Below are 21,124 nucleotides of genomic sequence, written 5' to 3'. Positions count from 1 at the left end.
GCTCCGCAATACTCGCTAGCTCAGCTCCGCTGCCTCTCTCCGCGTCAATGGACAGGCAGCCTAACTATACAGACCTCCGTGAAGTTGGCCCCCTCACTTTAATTTTTTTAACTTTTTTTTACGCAAATCGTTTGAGAATCGTTTGAGAGGGTTTGAGAGAAAAGAAATATCGTTTGAGAGTTCCTACTTTCTCCGTAAAAACAATTTCAAATTCTAGTGTGAAGTTGGCCCCCTCACTTTACTTTTTTTTATTTTTTTCAATGCGAATCGTTAGAGAGTCGTTTGAGAGACATTAAGAGAAAAGAAAAACCGTTTGAGAGTTTTTACTTTTTCTGTAATAAATATTTTAATTCTGGGCATCGAAAGTTACAAATCGATTTTCATTTTTTTCCGAATTAAATATGGCAATCATGCACTTGGACGTTTCAAATTTACTGTGTAGGTAGAGAATGGTAAGAGAGTGATTGAGAGAAAAGAGAAATCGTTTGAGAGTGAATACTTTTCCTGAAATATATATTTCAATGTCGGAATCGAAAGTTACTAATCGATTTTCCTTTTTTTCCGAAATAATTATGGCAATCATGCACTTGGCCGTTTCAAATTTATTGTGTAGGAAGAGAATGGTAATAGAGTGATTGAGAGAAAACAGAAATCGTTTGAGAGTTAATACTTTTTTTGAAATAAATATTTCAATGTCGGAATCGAAAGTTACAAATCGATTTTTCTTTTATTACGAATTAAATATGGCAATCATGCACGAAGACGTTTCAAATTTATTGTGTAGGTAGAGAATGCTTAGAGAGTGATTGAGAGAAAAGAGAAATCGTTTGAGAGTTAATTCTTTTCCTGAAATAAATATTTCAATTTCTGAATCGAAAGTAACAAATCGATTTTCCTTTTTTCCGAATTAAATATGGCAATCATGCACTTAGACGATTTAAATTTATGGAGTAGACAGAGAATGGTAATAGAGTGATTGAGAGAAAACAGAAATCGTTTGAGAGTTAATACTTTTTTTGAAATAAATATTTCAATGTCGGAATCGAAAGTTACAAATCGATTTTCCTTTTATTACGAATTAAATATGGCAATCATGCACTTGGCCGTTTCAAATTTATTGTGTAGATAGAGAATGCTTAGAGAGTGATTGAGAGAAAAGAGAAATCGTTTGGGAGTTAATACTTTTTCTGAAATAAATATTTCAATTTCGGAATCGAAAGTTACTAATCGATTTTCCTTTTATTTCGAATTAAATATGCCAATCGTGCACTAAGACGTTTCAAATTTATTGTGTAGGTAGAGAATGCTTAGAGAGTGATTGAGAGAAAAGAGAAATCGTTTGAGACTTAATACTTTTTCTGAAATAAATGTTTCAATTTCGGAATCGAAATTAACAAATCGATTGTCCTTTTTTCCGAATTAAATATGGCAATCATCCACTTAGAGGATTCAATTTTATTTTGTAGGTAGAGAATGCTTATAGACTCAGATGAAGAATTATATAGATATGGCATGCGCGTTCACCCGTAAGGGACAGATAGAGAGTACTATAGACTATACCTATATATGAGTAAAAGGATTGGGGTTACCAGTTATTTGTTTTGTCCCGAAAATGAATAATTACGATATAATTTAATATAGACCAATTTATATATTCCCAATTAAATTGTAATTAATAAACGTAATAAATATAAAAAACAATGCGTAATTTTTGTTTATGTGACTAAGATTACATAAACAGATTTTTTTAGTAATACTTAGTCAGGTCATAAATTCTGTTACATGTTTAATATAAAATAATTGAAACAAGTTTATTCATTATGTGACCATTTATATACCAAAATGAACTTAACAAAACATAGATTCTTATGACACTAAAGTTTATTCAAAATGACATCCGTGATTTTGAATACAGGCCTTCAATCTGCTCGGCCAGTCGTCTATCACAGCACGAACGAGGTCCATGTCAATATCGGCGGCTGCCTTAATCAAGGATGTCTTGAGTGACTCCAAAAAAAGAATTTCCCGATATTTTTTTCCCGCGTACTGCTTCAACAAAGCGCGGCATCTCTTCAGTCTTAGGTCCATTAGACGAGCATTCAAACGATGTCCTATTTTTCTTCGATATGCACGAAGCCCTAAGTCTTCATAAAAAGCTACAAAAAACATACCAATATTATAGTCATATAATTTTAAATTACTCTGTATATCATTACAGTGAACACTACATGTAAAACTACTTAATATTAAACTATTTTGATTGTAATTTCTAAGAAACAAAATTTACATGGGACAAATTAAAAAGCATACTCTTTAAAATCAACGGGATAAGAAAGTATCAAATATTTAAAAACACAGCATATACCAGAATTAAAAACTCCTTTTGAAATCTGTTGAAAATAGTATAAAAAATGTGAATTGTTTCATTTATATACATTATACATACTATAATTTATTTCCCCTAAATTCAGGGTAATTTTTACAACAAGATGGTGGTATTATTTTTACGGATAATAACCAACCAATTTGAAAAGAAGTTTAATATGGCCGCTTGTTTCCCAGATCTACAGTATATTATTTGACACAAATGACATCTGCGTTTGGGCGCATAATGTTCGAAAAATACTATTTTATTTTAGCTAATTTTACCCGTATTTTAACATATTAGTTATTACAAAGACTGTAAAGAACAACTAGTTTGTATTTTCTTCCTTATTTTGTATGAATACATGTGAATAAGTGCGTAGTTTCAGTACTTACGAGTGAAAGGTTATGTTTTTCTCTTTTCGCTCACTACGGCTTTTACAACCGACGATACAGCAGTATACCATGTTTTATAAACTTTACCTTACTAAAACTGTAATATCAAAATATTTTTGCACAATTACAGCCACTAAGTACTCACAATTTTCGAAAAATAGCACGAATGTCAAACTTTGTTAGGGACAACCTAGGTTGTTTGTAGGGGACAACCTTTGTTCCAAACAAAGCCCAAACCCTGGTACGCAGAAAGGGACGGAAGATAGTTATCCCTGTCTTTGTCACGTCACAGGAATTGTGTATAACTGTATCTCTCTCACTCACGGTATTATTATTACCGTGTCATAGACTTGCTTATAGAGTAATTCGATGGGTAGTTGGAATAATGTCGCAATGGATATTGCGACAGTCTTCGGGTTAAGTCAGATTCGGTATCTACGGACCTAACTACACCTTATATATTTTTTTTACTTAATTCTGATGAAAAATGACAAAAATAGAAAAATCACTTTGTACATTAATTGTTTGTTCCTGGTAAACGTTTAGAAAAATATTACTGGAACAATACGGTTATGTTGAAAGTGAAATTTTTGTTTCAATTTTAGACCAGCAATTGTAATTACGGCTTTCTTCCAGGGAATAAAACATGTAAACATTAAACGCACTATACATTACTGTACTTACTTTGATGTTAACAGATTCGCACTAAACATTGCTGTACCTACTAAACTATCGTTGAGTCGTTACTCAATGGCAGCAAATATTAAATCACGCACAAGACTACCAAACTATAGTTATTTTATTTGTATTACTGAAGATAATAATCTACAATAATTATTTTACAATTTTATAGTCATCTGTTCATGATTCGAATTAATGTACCTGTGTCAAAATTTTTGTTTTCTGATATTTTACAAATGACATGTACTTAAATCATCATCATCATCAACCTGCCCTTATCCCTATGGAGGGTCGGCACAGTATGTACTACTCCTCCATACATCTCTATCAGACGTCATATCTGAATTTACCCCCTTCTTACGCATATCCTCTTTCACACAATCCATCCATACTTTCTTTGGTCTTCCTCTACCTTTATAGCCATCCACATTCAATCTCATTACTTTTTTATTTATATGATTATCATCCCTCCGCATAACATGTCCAAACCACGCTAACCTTCTGCTCCTCAATTTCTCGATAACTGGCGCTACTTTCAAACTTCCTCTGATATGCACATTCTTAACTTTATCTTTTCTTGTCACACCACACATCCATCTTAGCATACGCATCTCAGCTACATGCAATCTTCTTTCATCCGAAACCTTGGTGGCCCAACATTCAGATCCGTACAATAAGACAGGTCTTACGATTGACTTGTAGATCTGTCCCTTAAGCTTGGGTGGCATTCTTGGATCACAAGTCACACCGGTGACCTGTCGCCATTTCATCCAACCTGCATTTATTCGGCTTTTCACATCCCGGTCAACACCACCATCGTATTGGACGAGTGAACCGAGGTACTTAAAATCGGAGCAGGTTGGTAGGTCAACACCATTTAAAGCGATTGGAGAAAAGCTGGTCGGACCACCAAAATCGCAGAACAAATGTTCAGTTTTGGTTCTGCTGATTTTAAGACCAGCTCTCTCCAATTTATCTCGCCATTTTTCCAACCTGCTCTGCACCTCGCATTCATCCTCCCCGACAAGCACGATGTCATCAGCATAAAGCATACACCAGGGTGCTTCCTCCTGTATGTCTGATGTTAGCGCATCCATTACCAGGAGGAAGAGATACGGACTTAAAGCCGAACCCTGGTGTAGGCCTACCGAGACACCAAACCTGTCACTATCGCCAACAGCGGACTGGATGTGTGTATTGGCTCGACAATACATAGCACGAATAAGCTGCAGCTCCTTTCACTTTCAAAGCCCACCACAAAACCTTCCTCGGAACCCTATCGTATGCTTTTTCGAGGTCTACAAACACCATGTGCAGGTTTTTATGCACACGCCTATATTTCTCGCAAAGTTGGCGAATAGCAAAAATGGCATCCGTAGTCCCCCGTCCTGGTGTAAACCCAAATTGGTTCCGAGTTACCTCATTCTCCTCTCTTATTCTTCCGTCCACCACTCTCTCCCAAGCTTTCATACTGTTTGACATGAGCTTTATTCCTCTATAGTTGTTACAGATTTGTACATCACCCATGTTTTTAAAAATTGGCACCAGCGAACTCCTACACCACTCAACGCTGTTTAATATCATTATCATCCGCCAATACATTTCCTTCATCGTCTTTAATACACTTGATGTGGTTTACATCTCTTGCATTCCTTTCTCTCTCTCTTGCTATACGGAACAGGCGTTTTTGTCCCGGCGGGCTGTTCAGGGATTCATATAATTTATCTTGTGCCTGTGCCTTAGCAGTTGCGATGGCTTTCTTAGTAAATGACATGTACTTAAATGTCGCAGATAATATATATTTATTAACACCGAAATACGAGTAAAACATAATGGTGACATTTTAGAGAAATTTACACGTTTAGACGTTGTTTCTACGTATTCTACAGCTGAATCTGCAACTCTTCCTGAATTACAAGGAGCTTACAACGAACCGGTTCCTGTGTCGAAAGCTCTGTACTCTGATCTACTGAGTCTTTGTAACAGTCATGATATTCCACAATATTATCACGATTTCTATAAATCTTTGGCATGTGGAACCCACGAAGCTGCTGAGGTACAGGATCCGCTACAGGAGTCAAGTCTTTAGACGTGATTTTGCTTTAAATATTTTGGTACCCAATTTTTTATTATGTTAAGATAATACGAATGTTGGTTTAGATGAGTTTATTTCCTACAGTTCCTAATAAACTAGTCTTAGTTTATTATAATTAGAGTAGGTACATTTTATAAAATAATTTAATTTAAATAGCACAAGTTTTAAAGTTAAGCATAAGTACCTTTTTTATTAGGAATTCTTAATTTTCATGGATAATATAAGTAAAAAAGTCTTATAAAGTCACGAATTTGTCATTTTAATTATGCTACTTTGATTCAATAAAAGATTGTTTAATAATAACATAATGCTCTTTTTTCTACCACTTTAAATGATCCATTCTTATATTTCTAGTAAAAAAATAATAATAATAAAAGCACTGTCAATCAAAATAAGATATTCACGCAAAAATAAAAGATTTAAAAAAAAACATACAACGATGAATATACAGTAAAATATGAATACCGTCCACAAAACGCTCATCAAGTTCAAGGAATAAGAACACAAACTATGGTTACTGTATCCATCGTGTATCCTATAATACACTGAAAAAAGCTGTAACATATTATTACTGTATCAACATTCATTTTTTTTTTTCGTGGAACAAAGCTGTAAGTGACTATTATGGGAACAACCTTTCGACATAAATAGTAGCAATATGATCTTTACCGATTTTTTCCTATTTGGATAAAATATACAATCTTGTAACTGCAACAGTACTTTAGGCAAAAAATAACGAACAAGGTGACATATAATTTATTTTAAGATATTCAGTGGTTTTATAGTTATTCCATAATTTCATTAAATATTTTTTCCTGAACATTTTCATTTTTACGATTGCGGCTTTATTCCCGGTACCCATCGAATTTAAAAAAAACAGAAATTGTTTGAGAGTTAATACTTTTTCTGAAAAAAATATTTCACTGTCGGAATCGAAAGCTACAAATCGATTTTCCTTTTTTTCGAATTAAATATGGGAATCATGAGGTTAAACGATTCAAATTTATTGTGTAGGTAGAGAATGGTTATAGATTGATTTAAAGAAAAGAGAAATCGTTTGAGAGTTAATACTTTTTCTGAAATAAATATTTCAATTTTTGAGATTTGTAAGTTTTTGAAAATCGATTTGTTACTTACGATTCCGAAATTGAAATATTTATTTCAGGAAAAGTATCTACTCTCAAACGATTTCTCTTTTCTCTCAATCACTGCCTAATCATTCTCTACCTATACAAAAAATTTGAAACGTCTAAGTGCATGATTGCCATAATTATTTCGGAAAAAAGGAAAATCGATTTGTAACTTTCGATTCCGACATTGAAATATTTATTTCAAAAAAAGTATTAACTCTCAAACGATTTCTGTTTTCTCTCAATCACTCTATTACCATTCTCTGTCTACACCACAAATTTAAATCGTCTAAGTGCATGATTGCCACAATTATTTCGGAAAAAAAGGAAAATCGATTAGTAACTTTCGATTCCGACATTGAAATATATATTTCAGGAAAATTATTCACTCTCAAACGATTTCTCTTTTCTCTCAATCACTCTCTTACCATTCTCTACCTACACAGTAAATTTGAAACGTCCAAGTGCATGATTGCCATATTTAATTCGGAAAAAAAGGAAAATCGATTTGTAACTTTCGATGCCCAGAATTAAAATATTTATTTCAGAAAAAGTATTAACTCTCAAACGATTTCTCTTTTCTCTCAATCACTCTCTTACCATTCTCTGCCTACACCATAAATTTGAATCGTCCAAGTGCATGATTGCTATATTTAATTCGGAAAAAAGGAAAATCGATTTGTTACTTTCGATTCCGACATTGAAATATTTATTTCAAAAATAGTATTAACTCTCAAACGATTTCTGTTTTCTCTCAATCACTCTATTACCATTCTCTGTCTACACCACAAATTTAAATCGTCTAAGTGCATGATTGCCACAATTATTTCGGAAAAAAAGGAAAATCGATTAGTAACTTTCGATTCCGACATTGAAATATATATTTCAGGAAAATTATTCACTCTCAAACGATTTCTCTTTTCTCTCAATCACTCTCTTACCATTCTCTACCTACACAGTAAATTTGAAACGTCCAAGTGCATGATTGCCATATTTAATTCGGAAAAAAAGGAAAATCGATTTGTAACTTTCGATGCCCAGAATTAAAATATTTATTTCAGAAAAAGTATTAACTCTCAAACGATTTCTCTTTTCTCTCAATCACTCTCTTACCATTCTCTGCCTACACCATAAATTTGAATCGTCCAAGTGCATGATTGCTATATTTAATTCGGAAAAAAGGAAAATCGATTTGTTACTTTCGATTCCGACATTGAAATATATATTTCAGAAAAAGTATTAACTCTCAAACGATTTCTCTTTTCTCTCAATCACTCTCTTACCATTCTCTACCTACACAATAAATTTGAATCGTCCAAGTGCATGATTGCTATATTTAATTCGGAAAAAAAGGAAAATCGATTTGTAACTTTCGATGCCCAGAATTAAAATATTTATTACAGAAAAAGTAAAAACTCTCAAACGATTTTTCTTTTCTCTTAATGTCTCTCAAACGACTCTCTAACGATTCGCATTGAAAAAAATAAAAAAAAGTAAAGTGAGGGGGCCAACTTCACACTAGAATTTGAAATTGTTTTTACGGAGAAAGTAGGAACTCTCAAACGATATTTCTTTTCTATCAAACCCTCTCAAACGATTCTCAAACGATTTGCGTAAAAAAAAGTTAAAAAAATTAAAGTGAGGGGGCCAACTTCACGGAGGTACTATACAGTTGGGCAAAAGTCAAACTAAATTATGAGAGCTTACTAGTTTCCCCGTGTCAGCGAAAACAAATTGTTAAGATCCTTTTTGTTCTGTGTCATGTAGTTTTTCTTTTATGTTTTGTTTTTTATTATTTACGCTCTTTGGAACCAACCGCGATATTAGCGCCTCACCGGTCGTTTGCTTCACTATATATTCACTGAATGCTATAAGTGGATAGGTGATTGATGATTGATTGTTTTGAAGTGACAGCTTTTGCTTCGTTCCGCCTATAACACTTCTTTAAGATTACTGACAGTAAATTCTATCACTATTATTACATCTAATTCTCACTACTGCAATAAACAGCTACCGTCAGCACCAAAATGGCAAAAATTAAATAGCCACACAATACCACATCTGATAGCCTGTCTAGGAGAGATTAATGCATGTATAACAGTTTACGTCAGTGTCAGTTTACGTCAATATAAAAATATATCATTGGGGGTTGGGGGAAGAAATAAAGTAAAATTTGATAAATAAACCAAAGTTAATCAATCAAGAACAACACATCGTTAATGAGTCGTTTTTTACGAATATTTTGGCATTTATAATATTAGTTTTCATACATAAGTAAACAATATTTCTGTAATGAACTTTAGGATTATAAAACAGGTACAAACCTTATGCCGTAATCATGTTGGTTATTTTAATAAAACTTATAGTACTCTAAAGGTACACACAGTAGTAATCAGGAATAGAAATAATCCTGTTAAATACAAAATATCACTTTCATCAGCAGTATGCGTTTATTCGTCAGATAGTAAAAAACACTTCTTAGATTTAGAGAAAAAAGCAGTAGAGTTCAAAGATGCATTTGAGCATAAAAAGGAACAAATAAAAGAGACTGAACATCGAATTCGACAAAAAGGCGTTCAACTGGTTAAAGAAATCAAACAGCAAAAGGAAATAACTGGCCAGAAAATAAAAGTAAAAAAAGACTACATCATAAAGGATTTACAAGAAACTAAAGCTAAAGTCAAGGAGAAAATTGAAGAAGTTGTAGAGGTATTTCAATATTAATATGTTACAATTTTATTAAATACTAATATATATTATATACTAAACTATATGAGACTCAGATTGATTTATAACTTTTTTAGAGGGAAAATGTATTCACAATACCAAACATCCTGTGCGTTACAAGGATTACCATGTCTCCATACTTGGGGTATGTCATTCTCCAGGATAACTATAACTTAGCTTTGGGCTTATTAGTTTTTGCTGGAGTCACAGATCTAGTAAGTATTTTTTTGTCCTTTCAAAGACATGATAAATGCATACATCTAGTAAACAAGGTTTTTATGTACAAAAGTTTATTAATTGTACACATCAATGAACTCAACTAACTGCAACTATGACATATAGAATACATATGTAATTGCCTGTCCTTTAAAATTAGTTATTCATTGTACCCTACATGTAAATGAAACTACCTTACATACATACATACATACATACATACCTGTGACATTATATGATGGTCAAATTTTATGGAAAAGAGAAATTATATCAACACTTCTCTATGACTTAAGATTAGTGATGCAACGGATGTCTGTTTCCGTTTCCGCAAGTGCGGAAGTTCCGCATGCTTTTCAACATCCGTTTCTGCTTCTGTTTCCGCAACTTTTATAACGGAGATAAAACGGAACTTTACGACGGCCGAGAGATCCAAATGCGCGGCGCGAGACGCGCAGTCCGTACGCGGCCTTTCGGCACTTGTCGCATTTGTTTGTTTACGTACTTTTTCGTGAATTTAAGCGCGTAATATTTTCTGCTGCTGTTTGAAACAATCAGTTTCTCTTGCTGGAGTAAACTGTCTAGTAGTTGTCCATATAAAATTTGACAACTGGCAAAATGTTCCTATTTCATACTTACGAGTTATTAAATGTACTTTTGAATTAGTGATAACCATGTAATATATCATCATCATTATTATCATCAGCTCACTATACATCCCCACTGAGGGGCTCGGAGCCTACCCCAAATTAGGGGTGACTAGGCCATAGTCAACCACGCTCGCCCAGAGCGGGTTGACTTCACACATATCATTAAATTTTTTTCTCAGATATGTGCAGGCAGCATCACTATGTTTTCCTTCACCGTAGGAACGTCGGATAAATGTAAATATCTAAATCGAAAAACACATTGGTACATAGCGGCATTCGAACCCAGGCCCTGCAGATTGCAAGTCAAGTGTCTAATAATTATATCTTTTTCTAATCTAGATTTGGTGTTTTTGATACTTAACACATTCACTGTTTACAAAATAAAAAATGTAACAGCTGGGAGCCAAAACTTTTTACAGTGAATTTTTATTTAGTATATCTGGGAGTGTTTGAACATATAGATAAATTAATAATGTTTTTTGTATTTGAGCGCTAGGGATGGCAATGGTTTAGTTCACTAATATGTAGATATTTGTTCCACGATTGCATTTCTGTTCATATGTTACAAGATTTTGACAAAGTCTAGTTTTTCATGAAATTCCAGAATATTGAGTAAAACATGTAAGGATACTAATCAAAACCAGCTTTTATCTTCTCGGTTCAAGATCTTGTAACATTTCATACACACCCACACATACACACACGTATACACACACACGTACACACACACACGTACACACACATACAGGACATACATATATTTAAAAAATATACATACATAACATTAAGTTCAGCCTTAGCTTCATGTGATACAAGATATTTGTATGTTTGCCTCCGTACGAACGTGGTCACTACAACACTGTAAGAATGAAACTAATACTCTTTTTCGTTAGTTGACTATATTGCCAGAGTGGCCACACAAAGCAACATGGACTCGCTTCAAACGCCGGTGGCTTACTGGCTACTACAAAGTGAACGGGCCTCTCGCTCGGATCCGAGGGGGAGGCGCCGCTACTAATAGCTCTGCCCACTCGGATCCGAGTGGTCAGCAGTGAATGTAGTAATAAAGAAATATATTTGTCGTTTATCAACACGAGTGTTTTGGCGAACATTAATTTGTAAATAGTGTAATTTTGTTTCCTGAAAATAAATAAAAAAAAACGTATTTTAAATTATTGCAGCACAGTAAAAATACATATATTGAAGGCTAAAGGACACCGATATCCAATGCCTTAATAAATTAAAAACGAATACAAACTGTTCTTACCAAAAAAAAAATTGTAAATATGTTTTTTTATTATTATTTACACTTCTGTTTCCGCTTCCGTTTCCGTTTCTGCTAAAATTTATTTTTGACATCTGTTTCCGTTTCTGGTTCCGGTAAGACACTTCCGTTGCATCACTACTTAAGATGTCATTTATGGTCTATGTATTTATTTTGTAAAGTTAGTGTTTAAATTTATAGTACAACCATAGTTCTTATTAATTCTGTGATTACAGCCTTGTAAAAGTAAAATTGTTTAAATAAGTTTGTTATAATTTCTCATTTCCATTGAATTTTACTATTATTATATTGCTTCCTTAATTTTTTTCTTTTTTAGTGTACTTAATTTAAAGTTACAATTTTTTTAGCTTGACGGTTGGATAGCAAGAACATGGAAAAGTCAATCGTCAAAAATGGGATCATTTTTAGATCCAATGGCAGATAAAGTTTTGGTGGCAACACTATTTGTTTGTCTGACATGGCAAGACCTTATACCACTTCCGTTGACATTACTCATTATTGCTAGAGATGTGGCATTGGTTGCAGCTGGTTTTGTGATCAGATACAAAAGTCTGCCACCACCTGTAAGTTTAATTCTATTCTTTTTACCTTCTTTTGAGTCTTCTCTGCCCCTCTTTGATGCCCTTGAAGTTTCATTTTCTGATAACAATATTTTTAGTTTTCATATTTACATTATATTAGTTCTCACTTTTTTGTATTGTACATGTACATGTTGGTGAATGAAAAACAAGGTTTTAAAGGGATCAACAGTACCAGTATGGATTAAATTGAATTAGATTATAAAAAGGATTAAGGTTGACACAGCCACATCAATTTATTTTCTACCTGACACCAACCAGTCTCGCGATCGCCGCCGCCTTAACGTCGCCGATTGAGCAGGATGAAAATATAAATTACTAGTTGTCGCCCGCGATTCCGTTCGTGCGTAATAAAAAAAAAGCAATAAGCCTATGTTTTCTAGTCTATGTTCTACATCTGTTCCTAATTTCATCAAGAATGTAGAACCGTTCTGGAGATACTTTCAAACAAACATCCATCGGTCTAAAAATTGGTATTTATAATATTAGTAAGATTTAGCGAAACGCGAAGACGTCGAGGCGCCTCACAACGATTCACCTTTTATGGCAAACAAATTTGGATAAATATATTAAAATAAAATATTTATTATTGGATATTTTTTAAGGATGCAGATATACTGCAGTATTATCTATAGGAGCTTGGAGCTAACTGTGCACATTGTTCAGTGATTTTATAAATTCCTAAATGTCAGTACTCTTTTTCGATTTTGGGATTTTGGCCAACCTCCTCATACAACGAAAAATCGCGGTGCGGTTCCGCGCGGAGGACGAAATTTAAACCCTAATATGGAAACTATAATACTACTCAAAGGTTTGCAATAGCCCAAATTGTCATACAAAAACATTTGGTCATCCCGCTCATTGTCTGCAAAAAAAAGAGAACAATATAAACTATTTAGTTTAGAAATAAAAACGTTTCATTCTCGTAATAAAATACAACCTTAAATGACACAGATTTAATTGTAAAGTTGTTGATCTCAAGTGTAATTTCGTATTGAAACTTTATACCAATTAATACAAGGTCATTGTTTTAACGCATGTCATTGTTCGAAGTTGGCACAATATGAGGTCACGTCTGCACATGGTCTGCGTATGTGTCTCGTACATTATTGTACGCATGCTATTTTAGTATCCTGTAACGTCTTCCTTCAATAGCTTTATAAGGCAGTCAAAAGATTTATCTGAATTAGTGAAAATGCCTTTTTTAATTGATATGAAACTTATCATTATTGGTTGAAATGGCAAAATATTTAGCTTGTCATTAATTTTATACAAATTTAATAACAACGAAAAAAACAATACAGTTTCTAGGTAAACGGTTTCTTGCTCAATTGACCTATATTATAAATCTACTAGTCGAAAATAGCAATCAAGCAAATATGTCGTCGATAGGTTTTATACGAAAACTGTAAAAGTGTTACATAACACTGTTGATTGATTTGTGTTTATAGTAAGCCCGATGCGGACGCGGAAGGAAGCCCCAACCATAGACTATATTTTAACATTTTAATGTTGACATGAATCTTTTTTCCGAAAATAGTTATGGCCATTAATAGTTTTATGTTAAACAACGAAACGTTTTAACAGCTGTTGAAGTAAAATACTCAGCTACTAAGTATCTGTTTTCTTCTTGCTTTGTTTTTTTTATCAATCTTATAGATAGTTAACAATTGCATTATGTAGGAAAATTTATCTTTGACCTAACAAAAAATTTAACGCCACACCACACCACCACACAACGATAAGCCAAATTAATCCCAGTCGAAGTAATACATTTCGAAATTCTCTGTTTGCTTGCTGATTACGAAATCGTTAAACTTTAAATACAACAAAATATTGCCAATAACCCGTTCGACGTCCATTACATAATAATCTGAAAGGCTTAAATTGCGCCTTAAATTAAACAAGATTGCATTCTGATAAACTTAATCGTTATAACCGTGTTGGTAGAATTTTTACGAAAGCTATATTATTTTATAAAACATCAAATTCTTATAATTTCTTGACTATTCGAGTGAACAAATCACAAACCCATGATATAATTTTAGGGCGAAATTTTGTAATTGGTCGTAGATTTGATCTAATATTTTTCAAAAGTTCCAAGAAACCCTTAGTTGTATATCTACTTGTAATTTTTTTATTAAAACATTATGTGATAATCATTATCATCATCTTCTCACTATATGTCTCCTGCTGATAGGCTCGGAGCCTACCCTAAGTTAGGGGTGTCTAGGTCATAGTCAACCACGCGGGTCCAGTACGGGTTGATTGACTTCACACATATCTTCGTATTTCTTCACAGATATGTATGTGCAGGTTGCACGATGTTTTCCTTCACTTAAGAATGCTGGATTATTATTATCATATCATATGGAAAAACACATTGGTAACATGGTTAGATTCGAACCCAGGACCTGTAAATTACAAGTGCTCAACCCCTAAGCCAAGGACGCTCCATGATATAGGATAATCATGAGTTCAGTCGTTTTCCTTATAAACAAATATATGTTAATATTTATTATATTATTAACTAAAACAAATAAAAAATATAACAAACATAAAAACAGCTCTCATGTGTTATCATGCATATGTTGCGTCAATATTGCGGTATGGATTAATAATGTGGGGAAACAGCACTGATCGAAATAGAGCATTTGTAGCACAAAAAAAATGTATTAGAGCGATGTGTGGTCTGCACCCACAAGATTCGTGCCGACCCGCGTTCAAAAACCTAGGTTTACTACCACTGCCAGCACTTTATATTTATGAGATATGTATGTTTGTACGGAAGCATAAAGAATTATTTACTGTTCGCAACCGGCGTGACCATTTTAGATTAGTACTACAAGATAATCCTAGACTTACTAAATATACTAATAGCTGTTTGTTTATGTGTATACAAATTTATAACAAGGTACCAAATGACCTGAAGATGTTGAATGCCAGACAATTTAAACGGGGATTGTATAATTTATTGCTTGGAAGTGGTATCTATAGCGTAGAGGAATTTTTGTGTGGTTGACTTATGATAAATCTATGTGTTTCTGCATGGTATATATTTTTGTGAAAATTGTATGATTTTTGTAAAAATATGTAATAAATGAATTTGAATTTGAACAATAATGACCCAAACTATTGTTTCAGAGAACCTTGAGCAGATATTTCGATGTGACGCACGCCACTGCACAACTGGCACCCACGTTCATTAGCAAAGTTAATACAGCAATACAGCTATTATTGGTAAACAACCCAAATGTTAACGATTAGGTCACGATGATTTGAATACAAATCTAAGAGCTATGAGTCAGATGCCGTGATTTAAATAAATACGCATGGCCGTCAAAAAATATCTATAAAACAGACATATAAACTACCTCCATATTAATGATCTTAACAATTTCTATAGTTCCACATAGATAACTTAATAAGTTCTAGTTATTTTTTTTTCATTCTCTAGCTAAGCCTTTGGAATAAATTAAGATATTTTTTTCCTACTTGCTTAACCTAGATCATCGGCTGTTGACGCTCTTGTAAATATGTATAAACACAGTTGATAAGTCTCGTAACTGACAAGCTACATTGATATTTGTATGTAGAAGAAGCGAGAGTTGTGCCAGGACCGTGCTCCTCAGGGTCACAGGCTTGAGTAAAACCTTTGACTACACCGTATATGACAGAGTTATAAAGCTCGACGATATTCGTTCATTACAGTCTCTCATTTTACAACAGATATGTTCCCTCACGCAATGTGACAACAAAACTTTGTCATCCTGGGTTCATTTTAAAGGTGCAACTACGATGTGTTAATCTGTTCGAATCCGTCTGTTTCATTGATTTTTTTGTGTAGGAAATGGTTTTATAAGCATTATCATTTTCAGGTTGGTACCACACTTGCTTCGCCCGTGTTTGATTACGTGCATCATCCCGCGTTACAAGTACTCTGCGGAGTCACAGCCGCTTCTACAGTTGTATCAGCTTTAAGTTATCTCATTAGCAAGGATACGTATAAAATATTAAAGAAAAAGTTATAACACATTAAGAAAGTTACATATATGTATAAAAAAGTGTAAATAAATCCAGTTAATTAAATACTGTTTTATTTATTTAAAAGTTTCGTAACAAGGTTGTTCGCTTATTACATTGATACCTATATAAAGACATAAATGTCCTGAGTCATTGAATTCCACAAACAGAATTTACTTCTCGGCCTAGAAACCAATTCCCGCTATACATCTTAACGAATATGACCTAATAACTAAGATTACGATTTTAAAGTTTTCTTTAACTTGAAAAAAAAATATTACAATGACTAACTTATTATTTTATAAATGCAAAACATCCATTCTGATATTTTCATAAACCATTTCTCAGTATAGTCACAAGTTCTTATAGCGATGATGGCAAAAGGAAACATTAATTTAGGGTTATTAGTCAAAAATGAGACAAGCGATGTCAGTCTGATCAGAAGGTCAAGAGATTTGCAGTTACTTGTGTCGATTTCTATTTTCAACATATCAAAATTTACAAGTTGCGTTATCTATTAAAATAAAAGATAAATTATATCTTATCAAGTACTAGATAATTATTTCAATTTAATAATCAAGAATTGTAAATACGTATTAAAGCTAATTGATAGTAAAGTAGCCAGCTACTATACTTAGGTATACCCATACAAGTTTAAAATAAACTATACTCGGTAGTTGATTTATATAAATACTAGGATGCGTTTCATTTCCTGGGCTGCGTCTGAATTTTCCTTACGATCTAAGAATATCCTTCGAGGTCGTTGCCATCCTTACTATAAAATTAAATAGTTTGCATTTAATTACATACAGGATTGATTTTTTTATTTAAATTTTTTGACATGAAACAATACAGTATAAGTTATAATAGAGACTATACTACGAACAACGTAATAAAAAAGATCGTAAGTTAGTATTCGTAATTCGATGAGGGTTTTAACTTACCATATAATGTATATTCAGAAATTGTGGATTGGATTTAATAATAATAACTTATAAGGGTTTATCTAAATTGACGATAAAAATTAATATTATAGTTTCGATAAATATTACCTCTCATAAAATTGCATTGTTTTTATTCATGATATTGAGATTTCATAATTACTTTTCCTTTGCTTAAGGATCCAAAAAAAAAGTTACGTGTCCTAAAAATTTTAACACATTCAGTGCTACCGAATTCACATCAATAAGTAAAAATCATAGTGTCACTGAGAGTGTTAGGTAATATTTCTACATACTATATACCATATTGAGGAACAACAAATGAGATAACTAATTCATGCATATAAAAGGGAAGTAATAAATATAGATACAAAATATTGATCAATTTATTTCCTCATTCTATTCACATGAATAAACATTTACGTACAAAATATCGAAATTATAAAAAAAAACATGAATATGATACAAAATTACACTTAAAGTAATGAAAGTTCGAATAACACAATACAAAAGATTTACTAATTATTGAGTTGATTAAAAACATATATTAATAACATTTCAAACTAATAAGCTATTTTTTTCAATAGATGAATGTGAAGTATTTCGAGTGACAGAGAATTTAATGATAAAAAAACTATAAAAATAATGAATATGTGGAATGTTAAATAAATTGTATAAATAATTTTGTGTTATGATAAATGAATCAAACGGAGTGAATTGTTTAAAAAAATACAAAATAATACAGATGAATAACCAATTTGTTCAATACAAAAATATAATCACAGTGCAATACATTGCAGATTTAATGCTGTCAGCAGAACAATCCAGTTATACAAATTTAGGGTATTTTTTATGAGATCTTTTTTTTTCGTTTTATGGGTATTATTTTACTGGTGATGTTACACATTGGACACTAAATGTTACATCTAGATTTATCAACTAGTAAACATTACATTTGTAAATGTGAAAAATATAGATACATAATCTATAGATATCTAATCTGGAGCACAAAAGTGAAGCTAAAAAATTTCATTGTCATTTGTAATACAAAATGACATTTCGAAAATCGACTCTCGTTTGTTTAGAAGTCAAAATTGTATGGAACAATCCATCTATAGGTTATATATCTATAGTGAAAAGTACGCATTTAATTATTTAATCATTACATAATGGACTAAATGGATGGTGAAGGTTAATCTCTGTAAAGGCACACATACACTAGATGCTCACTTTTACTTTTGTCAATAAATTATATTATTAATTAATTTTATTATAAATCAGATATTGTCAACTATGTATTATACTTTTTTTATATATGTATTCAATTTTAAAAAAAGAACAGAAAAGCAATATTCTCAGTTGATAAATAAAAAAGCTTATAAATTAGCAATTGCAATCATGCTTTTTGAAAACAATTTGAAGTATTTATTCATTTAAGTAACAAATTGAAATCGCTTAGCTATTGTGTAGACTAGAAAAATGTTAACCACATTTTATAGACCTGATATTGTTTATGTTTTAAATTATTTTAATGTTGATTTTATAAAATATTGTCATTTTTTGCTTAAAAAAAATTTATAGAACTTAATTTTTTTATGCTACCTCATACCTCAATTTTCAAACTGTATTAAATCGTTCAGTAAATATTTATGAAGCTGGAATATATATAAAGATGGAAATAAACAAATTATAATAAACTATAAACAAGAGAACTAAGGATCTTTAGTTGATATCGTACAGAAGAAAAGTAATTCCCAATTTTCATTAATATTTCAAAATAGTTTTGGCATAAAAGTCATGTCTAATTCCACCAAATATTATGTACTGCCTCACTCTCAACTAAATCTAATAGCGTTTAGAGTCACAAAATATTCACAAAACACAAAATTAATGTAAACAAATACATATACTATCCTATTATTTTTACACAATCAAAAATTTCAAATCATAATTATTATGGCAGCTAGTATTTAGGAGCTCTTATCAAAATGTGTACTCTACAAATAATATTTATTTTCTAGCATAGGTGCAGTCGGACAGTCTTATGCACAAAACTGATATACTTAAGCATATGTTGTTTAAAAATAAACTAAATTACTGGACAATATTATGTGAATGTTAATTTACACAACATTTGAATTAGAAAATAAATGGATTAAAACAATTACCAAAACTTTTTTAAGGAATCATATATATTAATGTAACCAATGGCATGTAATACTTATTTTGGATAATTTACTTTAAGTTAAGCACCAATGGTAAATCAACAATATGAAATTAACAAATGTGTCATTATAAAAAACCTAAAATACTATTTAAAATAACACAATTGTACAATAAATTCATCAACATGATTTATTGCACAATATGTGATAAATAAATATATAATAGAGCATGAAACAAATTCGACACTAACAACCTCTATGTAAGTAAATAAGCATTGTTAACTTGCTTTCATAATATTAGTTACATGAAATAAATGTTAGTCTAATATTTAGCATGCAATTACAAATGCATGTAAGATAAATGAAAATGTAATTACTCAGTATAATGATTAGTTAACCAACCTTGTTAATTAACTCATCACAAATTGCAGTAAGTTCCTCGTTATCTTTGATTTTCTGGGCTAGAGATTCCTGCAATGAAGAAGCGTGAACTTCACTCTTTTTGAGCATAGCATTCAATTTAAGGATCTCTGCCTGGTGGTACTTCTTTACTGAGTCAAGCTCTGCATTGGCTTTGTTCAATTGCTGCATTGCATGCTGTCTTAATGCTTCATATCGAGCCTCTAATTTCTGTATTGCATCATTGTTCTCCTCTACAGTTCTTTTCAATGCAACTTCATTTGTTTTATAATCTTGGATTATAACCTTACATCGTTCATATTTAGTGTGAACATCATTAAAAGCATGCTCCATTGAAGCTAAATGAGCAGCTGCCTCATCTCGCTCTCTAAGTAATGTTGCTCTTTCCTCTGCCCATCTTTTAGTTTCTGTATCTTTTTCACCTATGAGAGATGAAATTGTACGCTCATACTCTTCCATGACAATGCTCATTTGTTTATTATTTCGTACTTTCTCTGCTACACGTTGTGATAGGCCCTTCTCTTTCTCCGCATATTCTTCGTTGAGTTCAGTTAATTTCTTAATCTTTGTTTCACATTCCTCCAATCGGGTACGCATTTCTCTATTAATGTCTCTTAAACTTTGAGCTTCTTCCTCTTGAGCTGCTAACATTTCTTTAACAGCTCGAAGTTGCTCCATAGTGTGGGGGTCCATGTCTGTAGGCCTGGTTATAACGGGAGGAGGTGGAGGTGTTGTACCCAAGCTCAAAAGACGATCAATAGTCGCAATAGCTGGAGATACTGTACTCGATTTGACCGATGCAATTTTAGACGCGGATGGCTGGTTTCTGTTGATAGCTGGAGTTACAACTTGAGTTGGTTTCTCAGGAGGAGCACTGTTACTTGGTTGCACAGACAATTGTTGCATTGAGTTCAATAAATTTTGCTCTGTACTTGACATCGTACAATGTATTATTAACTGTTTCCCAATACTACTGTTTTTGGATAGTCTGTGGAGACATCGTCTCCTGAAATTAAAAAAGTAAATTAACGACTTCGGTTTCAAGGGCAGCGCAGTTTAGTGAAAATATTATCATTCAATAAATAAAATTAATGAGACGATGAAAAATATGTAAGTCTACTTACTGTTGACAGATATAGACTTAAATTATGAAATCGTAAACACCCCACACATTAAAATGTACTAAATGAAAAGTATTATTGCACTGAATTGGATACAAAGAAAATTTTATTATATTTCGTTTACACAACACTGTATGAAATATCCACACTCTGGAGCAATTAATATAGATTTTGATAAAACAATAACGCCCGTTGTGTCACTTGTAACGCTATTGGTTATTAAAATTATAATTAATTTTTCATCGGATGGATGACATCAGTCCTGTCCATAGATGGAAGTTTATTTTAAACAGATTACAGATTCTTAATATAGACTCAAATGGCAAAGACCAAAT

At 32.3% G+C, this 21,124-nt stretch overlaps 2 protein-coding genes across 3 annotated transcripts; one reads left to right on the top strand and one right to left on the bottom strand.

The window, feature by feature from the left end:
- The first annotated feature begins 8,846 nt into the window (after positions 1 to 8,846).
- Positions 8,847 to 16,153, top strand: LOC106721450 (probable cardiolipin synthase (CMP-forming)). The gene is made up of 5 exons (XM_045681884.1): positions 8,847 to 9,375; positions 9,471 to 9,608; positions 11,889 to 12,104; positions 15,264 to 15,359; positions 15,998 to 16,153. The coding sequence occupies exons 1-5, from the start codon at positions 8,959 to 8,961 to the stop codon at positions 16,148 to 16,150; spliced, it is 1,020 nt and encodes a 339-aa protein (XP_045537840.1). The 5' UTR covers positions 8,847 to 8,958; the 3' UTR covers positions 16,151 to 16,153.
- A 740-nt stretch (positions 16,154 to 16,893) lies between these two features.
- On the bottom strand, positions 16,894 to 21,118 carry LOC106721494 (transforming acidic coiled-coil-containing protein 3-like). Of its 2 annotated transcripts, XM_014516437.2 has the most exons (3): positions 20,793 to 21,118; positions 19,651 to 20,674; positions 16,894 to 16,917 (listed from the first exon to the last, which is right to left on the bottom strand). In XM_014516437.2, the coding sequence occupies exons 2-3, from the start codon at positions 20,605 to 20,607 to the stop codon at positions 16,915 to 16,917; spliced, it is 960 nt and encodes a 319-aa protein (XP_014371923.2). In that variant the 5' UTR covers positions 20,608 to 20,674; positions 20,793 to 21,118; the 3' UTR covers positions 16,894 to 16,914. The 2 variants fall into 2 exon arrangements, with proteins under 2 accessions (XP_014371923.2, XP_014371922.2); XM_014516436.2 differs by lacking the exon at positions 16,894 to 16,917 and having other exon boundaries at positions 19,515 to 20,674.
- Between the last annotated feature and the right edge of the window lie 6 nt (positions 21,119 to 21,124).

Source organism: Papilio machaon, chromosome 17, assembly GCF_912999745.1.
Source record: "Papilio machaon chromosome 17, ilPapMach1.1, whole genome shotgun sequence".
NCBI classification, from domain to species: Eukaryota; Metazoa; Arthropoda; class Insecta; order Lepidoptera; family Papilionidae; genus Papilio; species Papilio machaon.
This window is presented reverse-complemented; position numbering and strand designations above follow the sequence as displayed.